Source organism: Petromyzon marinus, chromosome 80, assembly GCF_048934315.1.
Source record: "Petromyzon marinus isolate PM22_M1 ecotype Great Lakes invasive population chromosome 80, UKy_Petmar_22M1.pri1.0, whole genome shotgun sequence".
NCBI lineage: Eukaryota > Metazoa > Chordata > Hyperoartia > Petromyzontiformes > Petromyzontidae > Petromyzon > Petromyzon marinus.
Genome location: NC_133746.1, coordinates 8,309,280 through 8,319,381, shown reverse-complemented (window position 1 = coordinate 8,319,381; position 10,102 = coordinate 8,309,280). Strand labels below are relative to the sequence as shown.

At 52.1% G+C, this 10,102-nt stretch overlaps 1 protein-coding gene across 1 annotated transcript in view; it reads right to left on the bottom strand.

The window, feature by feature from the left end:
• Nucleotides 1-8,786: 8,786 nt before the first annotated feature.
• LOC116958693 (plakophilin-2-like) overlaps nucleotides 8,787-10,102 on the bottom strand; it is a 69,069-nt gene continuing 67,753 nt past the window's right edge. The window contains exon 13 of the mRNA XM_076057223.1: nucleotides 8,787-8,906. Coding sequence (XP_075913338.1) covers nucleotides 8,808-8,906 — 99 coding nt within the window. The 3' untranslated portion in view covers nucleotides 8,787-8,807. The remainder of the gene's footprint in view (nucleotides 8,907-10,102) is intronic.

Genomic DNA, 10,102 nt, shown 5'->3' with positions numbered 1-10,102 from the left:
ACAACAACGGAGAGCGGAGGAGCGACGCTCACAACAACGAGCGGAGCGCCGGGTGGCTAAAGCACAGCAGGTTGGCACAGTAGGGGCACAGGTGGTGCATCAGCCAGTCATCTCAGTCAGTCGACCCGTGGCACCTGCTGGGTCTGCCCCGTGACGTGCCAGCGGGCGTTCGACACTTCACGTGGCTGCCTCAAGGTGCACCTAGCCTGGCACAGGCGCTGTGGTGACGTCAACGCCACTTGGGGGCGAACGGCTATACTATGCACTACACTATACACTACACTATTGTACGTTGCACTATACACGTATATGCTATATACTACACTATACACTACACTATACACTACACTATACACTACTATATACTACACTATACCACTACACTACTATACACTGCACTTTACACTACACTATTATATACTACACTACTATACACTACACTGCTATTCACCACTATACACTACACTATTATACACTACACTACTATACACTACATTACTATACACTACACTACTATACACTACTATACACTACTATACACCACTACTATTCACTACTATTCACTACTATACACTACACTACTATACACTACACTACTATTCACTACTATACACTATACTATACACTACATTACTATACTATACACCACTACTATTCACTACTATACACTACACTACTATACCCTACACTACTATATGCTACACTACACAACTATACACTACACTATACACTACACTACTATGCATTACACTACACTACTATACACTACACTATACACTACACTACTATACACTACACTATACACTACACTACTATACACTACACTAAACACTACTATACACTACACTATACACCACACTACTATACACTACACTACTATACACTACACACCACACTACTATACACTACACTACTATACACTACACTACTATACACTACTATACACTACACTATACACTACACTACTATACACTACACTAAACACTACTATACACCACACTACTATACACTACACAACTATACACCACACTAGTATACACTACACTACTATACGCTACACTACACTACTATACACTACACTACTATACACTACTATACACCACTGTTCACTACTATACCACCACGGCACCACGAACCTACCCTGCAGTCACGGAAGCTTCAAATCTGGGCCACTTGAAGACGTCTCTTGTTCGTGTTCTTGTTGCAGTTGCGTGCCAAGTCAAATAGCCGCATGGTGTCATCTCCAGCTACATCAAAGTGCAGAGTCGTGATTGTGTGCGCCTGTTCAAAATGTTTTAGCGTACTGCTAATTACTAATCTACAGCTCATTACTAATCATAACCAATGACTGATTACTAATCAGATTATATAATTACAACCCCTCCGCCTCCAATCACTGCACCTGATATGAGTTAAGTGATGACGTCACCCTGCTGCTGCTCTATATAAAACCGGGAGCAAGTGGAGAGGGCTTTACCATTCTGGCGAATTGCCCGATGATGATGCTGGATGTATTTACCAGCGAAACGTCACAGTGCTACTCAAACATTGTAAATGTTGTGGATTCACTCTTCAACAACACACCGGTGGGCTAAAGTAGTGAACTATTTGTGTCTTTTTGTCAACGTGACACTTTTTTGTTGTTGCTGATTGGCCGTGTCGGGTGGTGGAGGGTTACGACACATTTAATAAATAAAAGCGATCTAACCCAAAACACATTTATTATGAATAATATTGGTCGCGAAAGCCTACGTGTTAAACCGTACTTCCCGACATGCAACCAACTTGAAATTTGCCGTGCGGGTACTTTCCAGACGGTACACCATGCACAAATTATAAAAATACAATTTTTTTTGGGGGGGGGAGCTCAATAATACATTTATTGTTTGCACGGCAAGTGAGCTGTGACGTCACATCTGTCACGTGACCCTCGCACGTGGAAGCGTCACGCATTGTGGAGTGTAGCGGTTAGCGCTACACAGACACGCACACACAGAGACACGCGCACACAGAGACACGCACACAGAGACGCACACACAGAGACACGCACACAGACACGCACAGAGACACGCACACAGAGACACGCACACACAGAGACACGCACACACAGAGACACGCACACAGAGACACGCACACACAGAGACACGCACACAGACACACGCACACACAGAGACACGCACACAGAGACACGCACACAGAGACACAGAGACACAGAGACACACACAGAGACACGCACGCAGAGACACACAGACACGCACACACAGAGACACGCAGAGACACGCATACATAGACACGCACACAGAGACACGCACACAGAGACACACAGAGACACACACAGACACGCACGCAGAGACACACAGAGACACACAGACACGCACACACAGAGACACGCAGAGACACGCACACACAGACACGCGCACACAGAGACACGCACAGTAGGGGGCACAGGTGGTGCATCAGCCACTCATCTCAGTCAGTCGACCCGTGGCACCTGCTGGGTCTGCCCCGTGACCTCCTGCCAGCGGGCGGTCGACACTTCACGTGGTAGCCTCAAGGTGCACATAGCCTGGCACAAGCGTCATGGTGACGTCACCGCCACGTAGTGGCGAATGGCGGTTGTTGTTGTTGTGTGTATGAGGAGCGGTGGGTGTAGTGGTTAGCGCTACGCTGCGCTACAAACCCGAGTTCGATTCCCGCTCACGGCCACCACTGCCGGCGACGATTATCTGAACCGGTCCTGGGCCTCCCCTAGGTCGGCTCGGCCTCAGACGAGTAACTGCTGTGGTGTGTGAACATCGCCACCGGGGAGACAAAGGCGGCCGGGCGTGCTGCTGACCACGCAACCCACTCGTACCCAATAAACGAAACTGAAAAACCTGGAAACTCAATTCCCCTGCTACAGTCTGAATCAACCCGCGATGTGTTTGACAGTGGAGTGAGATCGCTTCAATATATAAATAAAAAAATAACAGGCGTTGTTACAGCCAGACACAAACAGACAACTTTGTGGCTTTTATTAAAGTCGCGAACAGAAGAACGGACATAACCCCCAAAGCAAAAACCAAAACCCGCGGCGGTCAACAGAGAGACGGATAGGAATAGCCTACAGGTGTGTGTACAGGTGTGTGTGTATATGTGTGTGTACAGGTGTGTGTGTCTACAGGTGTGTGTATAGGTGTGTGTATAGGTGTGTGTACAGGTGTGTGTGTGTATATGTGTGTGTACAGGTGTGTGTGTGTCTACAGGTGTGTGTGTATAGGTGTGTGTCTACAGGTGTGTGTGTATAGGTGTGTGTGTACAGGTGTGTGTGTGTGTCTACAGGTGTGTGTGTATAGGTGTGTGTCTACAGGTGTGTGTTTACAGGTGTGTGTGTACAGGTGTGTGTGTGTGTCTACAGGTGTGTGTTTACAGGTGTGTGTGTGTCTACAGGTGTGTGTACAGGTGTGTGTGTGTCTACAGGTGTGTGTGTGTGTCTACAGGTGTGTGTGTGTGTCTACAGGTGTGTGTACAGGTGTGTGTACAGGTGTGTGTGTGTGGACAGGTGTGGGTGTATGTGTATATGTGTGGGTGTGTGTATAGGTGTGGGTGCATGTGTATATGTGTAGGTATCAGTGTGTATGTGTACAGGTGTGTGGGTGTGTATTTGTGTGGGTGTGTGAGTCTGTGTGTTTCGGTATGTATGTGTATAGGTGTGTGTATGTGTAGGTGTGGGTGCATGTGTGTGGGTGTGTGAGTCTGTGTGAGTCTGTGTGTATCAGTGTGTATGTGTACAGGTGTGTGGGTGTGTGTATGTGTACAGGTGTGTGTGAGTCTGTATGCATGCGTATAGGTGTGTGTGTGGGTGTGTATGTGTGGGTGTGTGAGTCTCTGTGTGTTTCGGTATGTATGTGTATAGGTGTGTGTGTGTATATAGGTGTGTGTGTGTGCATAGGTGTGAGTGCATGTGTATACGTGTGGCTGTGTGAGTCTGTGTGTATCAGTGTGTATGTGTACAGGTGTGTGGGTGTGTGAGTCTGTGTGTATCAGTGTGTATGTTTACAGGTGTGTGAGTCTGTGTGTGTATACGTGTGTGTGTGTGAGTCTGTGTGTATCAGTGTGTATGTGTACAGGTGTGTGGGTGTGTGAGTCTGTGTGTATAGGTGTGTATGTGTACAGGTATATGGGTGCGTGAGTCTGTGTGTATCAGTGTGCATGTGTACAGGTGAGTGTGTGTGACGGTGTGTACAGGTGAGAGAGTGTGTGTGTGACGGTGTGTACAGGTGAGTGTGTGTGTGACGGTGTGTACAGGTGAGTGTGTGTGTGGCGGTGTGTACAGGTGAGTGTGTGTGTGACGGTGTACAGGTGTGTGTGTGACGGTGTGTACAGGTGTGTGTGTGTGACGGTGTGTACAGGTGTGTGTGTGACGGTGTGTACAGGTGAGTGTGTGTGTGACGGTGTGTACAGGTGAGTGTGTGTGTGACGGTGTGTATAGGTGAGTGTGTGTGACGGTGTGTACAGGTGAGTGTGTGTGTGATGGTGTGTACAGGTGAGTGTGTGTGTGACGGTGTACAGGTGTGTGTGTGACGGTGTGTACAGGTGTGTGTGTGTGTATACAGGTGAGTGTGTGACGGTGTGTACAGGTGAGTGAGTGTGTGACGGTGTGTACAGGTGAGTGTGTGTGTGACGGTGTGTACAGGTGTGTGTGTGTGACGGTGTGTACAGGTGAGTGTGTGTGTGACGGTGAGTACAGGTGAGTGTGTGTGTGGCGGTGTGTACAGGTGAGTGTGTGTGTGTACAGGTGTGTGTGTGTACAGGTGAGTGTGTGACGGTGTGTACAGGTGAGTGAGTGTGTGACGGTGTGTACAGGTGAGTGTGTGTGTGACGGTGTGTACAGGTGTGTGTGTGATGGTGTGTACAGGTGAGTGTGTGTGTGACGGTGAGTACAGGTGAGTGTGTGTGTGGCGGTGTGTACAGGTGTGTGTGTGTACAGGTGAGTGTGTGTGTGACGGTGAGTACAGGTGTGTGTGTGTGTGTGTGACGGTGTGTACAGGTGTGTGTGTGACGGTGTGTACAGGTGAGTGTGTGTGTGTGTGCGTACAGGTGAGTGTGTGTGTGTGTGTGACGGTGTGTACAGGTGAGTGTGTGTGTGACGGTGAGTACAGGTGAGTGTGTGTGTGTGTGTGACGGTGTGTACAGGTGAGTGTGTGTGTAACGGTGTGTACAGGTGAGTGTGTGTGTAACGGTGTGCACAGGTGAGTGTGTGTGTAACGGTGTGTACAGGTGTGTGTGCAACGGTGTGTACAGGTGAGTGTGTGTGACGGTGTGTACAGGTCAGTGTGTGTGTGACGGTGTGTACAGGTGAGTGTGTGTGACGGTGTGTACAGGTGAGTGTGTGTGTGACGGTGTGTACAGGTGAGTGTGTGTGTGACGGTGTGTACAGGTGAGTGTGTGTGTGACGGTGTACAGGTGTGTGTGTTACGGTGTGTACAGGTGAGAGTGTGTGTGTGTACAGGTGAGTGTGTGTCTGACGGTGAGTACAGGTGAGTGAGTGTGTGACGGTGTGTACAGGTGAGTGTGTGTGTGACGGTGTGTACAGGTGAGTGTGTGTGTGTGACGGTGTGTACAGGTGTGTGTGTGGCGGTGTGTACAGGTGTGTGTGTGTGGCGGTGTGTACAGGTGAGTGTGTGTGTGACGGTGTGTACAGGTGTGTGTGTGACGGTGTGTACAGGTGAGTGTGTGTGTGACGGTTTGTACAGGTGAGTGTGTGTGTCACGGTGTGTACAGGTGAGTGTGTGTGTGACGGTGTGTACAGGTGAGTGTGTGTGTGACGGTGTGTACAGGTGAGTGTGTGTGTGTGACGGTGTGTACAGGTGAGTGTGTGTGTGTGACGGTGTGTACAGGTGAGTGTGTGTGTGTACAGGTGAGTGTGTGTGTGTGACGGTGTGTACAGGTGAGTGTGTTTGCTCGTGTGTACAGGTGAGTGAGGGTGTGACGGTATGTACAGGTGAGTGTGTGTGTGTACAGGTGAGTGTGTGTGTGTGACGGTGTGTACAGGTGAGTGTGTACAGGTGATCCATACAGGTGTTTGTTCACAAATCGGTACGATAGGTGGCCCTGTCTATGGTGAACGTTCCTGCAACGTTCAGTAAATAGCTGCACTGATCAGCGCTCAGCTCATCTCATGCCACGGGCAGTTGGCACCCAGACACTCAACTCACCTACTCACCCACCCACCCACTCGCTCACCCACCCGCTCACCCACCCACACACTCGCCCACTCAATGACCCACTCACCCACCCACACACTCGCCCACTCAATGACCCATTCACCCACCCACACACTCGCTCACCCACCCACTCACCCACCCACACACTCGCCCACTCAATGACCCACTCACCCACCCACACACTCGCCCACTCACCCACCCACACACTCACCCACTCAATGACCCACTCACCCACCCACCTAATCACCCGACCACCCACCCGCTCGCCCACCCACTCGCCCACCCACCCGCTCTATCCTGGTCTCTTGACAACCACCCACCCCTACCCACCACCCACCCCTACCCACCACCCACCCCTACCCACCACCCACCCCTACCCACCACCCACCCCTACCCATCACCCACCCCTACCCACCACCCACCCCTACCCATCAAGATAGCGAAACGTGACCCCAGCAAACATAGTAACGCTACAGCTCTATAGTATGACTCTGTGTGTGTGTCACTGTGTGTGTGTCACTGTGTGTGTCACTGTGTGTGTGTCACTGTGTGTGTCACTGTGTGTGTGTGTGGGGAGCGGTGGGTGTAGTGGTTAGCGCTACGCTGCGCTACGAACCCGGCGACCCGAGTTCGATTCCCGCTCACGGTCACCACCGCCGGTGACGATTATCTGAACCGGTCCTGGGCCTCCCCTAGGTCGACTCAGCCTCAAACGAGTACCTGTGTGTAGTGAATATCGTCACTGGGGGAGACAAAGGCGGCCGGGCGTGGTGCTGGCCACCCACCCCTTCGTGTGCCACAGTGCCGGTAGCCTTCATAGGTGGTGCTCGCTAACAGCACTTGCCCCTACAGCCCTGCTAGAGGCTACACGGGGGATCTTTGTCTGTGTATAGGTGCTGCTGCTACTCGCTACTAACAGCACTTGCCCCTACTGCCCTGTTAGAGGCTACACGGGGGATCTTTGTCTGTGTTTAGGTGCTGCTGCTACTCGCTACTTACAGCACTTGCCCCTACAGCCTGCTAGAGGCTACACGGGGGAGCTTTGTCTGTGTATAGGTGCTGCTGCTACTCGCTACTAACAGCACTTGCCCCTTCAGCCCTGCTAGAGGCTACACGGGGGAGCTTTGTGTATTTGTGTAAACGTGTGTGTGTACACGTGTGTGTGTGTGTACACGTGTGTGTGTGTGTACACACACACACACGTGTACACACACAGTGTACACACACAGTGTACACACACAGTGTACACTGTGTGTGTACACTGTGTGTGTATACGTGTAGGTGTACACTGTGTGTGTATACACTGTGTGTGTATACGTGTGTGTGTACACGTGTGTGTGTGTATACACTGTGTGTGTGTACACTGTGTGTACACTGTGTGTGTATACTGTGTGTGTGTGTACACTGTTGTACACGTGTGTGTGTACACTGTGTATACACGTGTTCGTGTGTGTGTACACTGTGTGTGTGTGTACACTGTGTGTGTACACTGTGTGTACACGTGTATTTGTACACTGTGTGTGTACACTGTGTGTGTACACTGTGTGTACACGTGTGTGTGTACACGTGTGTGTGTACACTGTGTGTGTGTACACTGTGTGTGTACACGTGTGTGTACACGTGTGTGTGTACACGTGTGTACACTGTGTGTGTGTACACTGTGTATGTGTGTGTACACTGTGTGTGTACACTGTGTGTGTGTTTACACGTGTGTATACACTGTGTGTATGTGTGTGCACACTGTGTGTGTACACTGTGTGTGTGTACACTGTGTGTGTACACTGTGTGTGTGTACACTGTGTACACTGTGTGTGTGTACACGTGTGTATACACTGTGTGTATGTGTGTGTACACTGTGTGTGTACACTGTGTGTGTGTGTACACGTGTATACACTGTGTGTGTGTGTACACTGTGTGTGTGTACACAGTGTGTGTACACTGTGTGTGTACACTGTGTGTGTACACTGTGTGTGTGTACACGTGTGTACACTGTGTGTGTGTATACACTGTGTGTGTGTACACGTGGGTGTGTACACGTGTGTACACTGTGTGCGTGTACACAGTATGTATACTGTGTGTATGTGTACACTGTGTGTGTGTACACTGTGTGTACACTGTGTGTGTATACACTGTGTGTGTGTACACGTGTGTGTGTACACTGTGTGTGTGTACACACTGTGTGTGTACACTGTGTGTGTACACTGTGTGTGTGTACACACTGTGTGTGTGTGTACACACACACACACAGAGTGTACACTGTGTGCATACACTGTGTATGTGTGTGTGTACACTGTGTGTATGTATACACTGTGTACACTGTGTGTACACTGTGTGTGTGTACACTGTGTGTGTGTACACTGTGTGTATACACTGTGTGTGTACACTGTGTGTGTACACTGTGTACACGTGTGTGTGTGTACACACTGTGTATGTGTGTGTACACTGTGTGTGTGTGTGTACACTGTGTGTGTGTGTGCACTGTGTGTGTGTGTACACTGTGTGTGTGTACACTGTGTGTATACACTGTGTGTGTACACTGTGTATGTGTGTGTACACACTGTGTGTACACACTGTGTATGTGTGTGTGTATACAGTGTGTGTCTATGTTCTCAGGGTCCCGTCGTCGTGTCTCTCCTGAATGTTTTGACTTCTCAGCGCCAGCAACGCTGGGCCCAGGAAGTGTTCACTGGTCCAGCCACTCTGCGGAGACACGGGGACAGGGAGACACGGGGAGACACGGGGACAGGGAGACACGGGGAGACACGGGGACAGGGAGACACGGGGACAGGGAGACACGGGGAGACACGGGGAGAGGGAGACACGGGGAGAGGGAGACACGGGGAGAGGGAGACACGGGGAGACACGGGGACAGGGAGACACGGGGACAGGGAGATACGGGGACAGGGAGACACGGGGAGACACGGGGACAGGGAGACACGGGGAGACACGGGGACAGGGAGACACGGAGAGACACGGGGAGAGGGAGACACGGGGAGACACGGGGAGAGGGAGACACGGGGAGACACGGAGACAGGGAGACACGGGGAGACACGGGGAGAGGGAGACACGGGGACAGGGAGACACGGGGAGACACGGGGACAGGGAGACACGGGGAGACACGGGGAGACACGGGGAGAGGGAGACACGGGGAGACACGGGGACAGGGAGACACGGGGAGACACGGGGAGACACGGGGAGAGGGAGACACGGGGAGGAGACACGGGGAGACACGGGGACAGAGAGACACGGGGAGAGGGAGACACGGGGAGACACGGGGACAGGGAGACACGGGGAGACACGGTGACAGGGAGGGACAGGGAGACACGGGAAGAGGGAGACACGAGGAGGAGACACGGGGACAGGGAGACACGGGGACAGGGAGACACGGGGAGACACGGTGACAGGGAGACACGGGGAGACACGGGGAGAGGGAGACACGGGGAGACACGGGGACAGGGAGACACGGGGACAGGGAGACACGGGGAGAGGGAGACACTGGGAGACACGGGGACAGGGAGACACGGGGAGACACGCGGATACACGGGGAGAGGGAGACACGGGGAGGAGACACGGGGAGAGGGAGACACGGGGAGAGGGAGACACGGGGAGACACGGGGAGACACGCGGAGAGGGAGACACGAGGAGGAGACACGGGGAGAGGGAGACACGGGGAGAGACACGGGGAGAGGGAGACACGGGGAGACACGGGGAGAGGGAGACACGGGGAGGAGACACGGGGAGAGGGAGACACGGGGAGAGGGAGACACGGGGAGACACGGGGAGACACGCGGAGAGGGAGACACGGGGAGGAGACACGGGAAGAGGGAGACACGGGGAGAGACACGGGGAGAGGGAGACACGGGGAGAGGGAGAGACACGGGGAGAGGGAGACACGG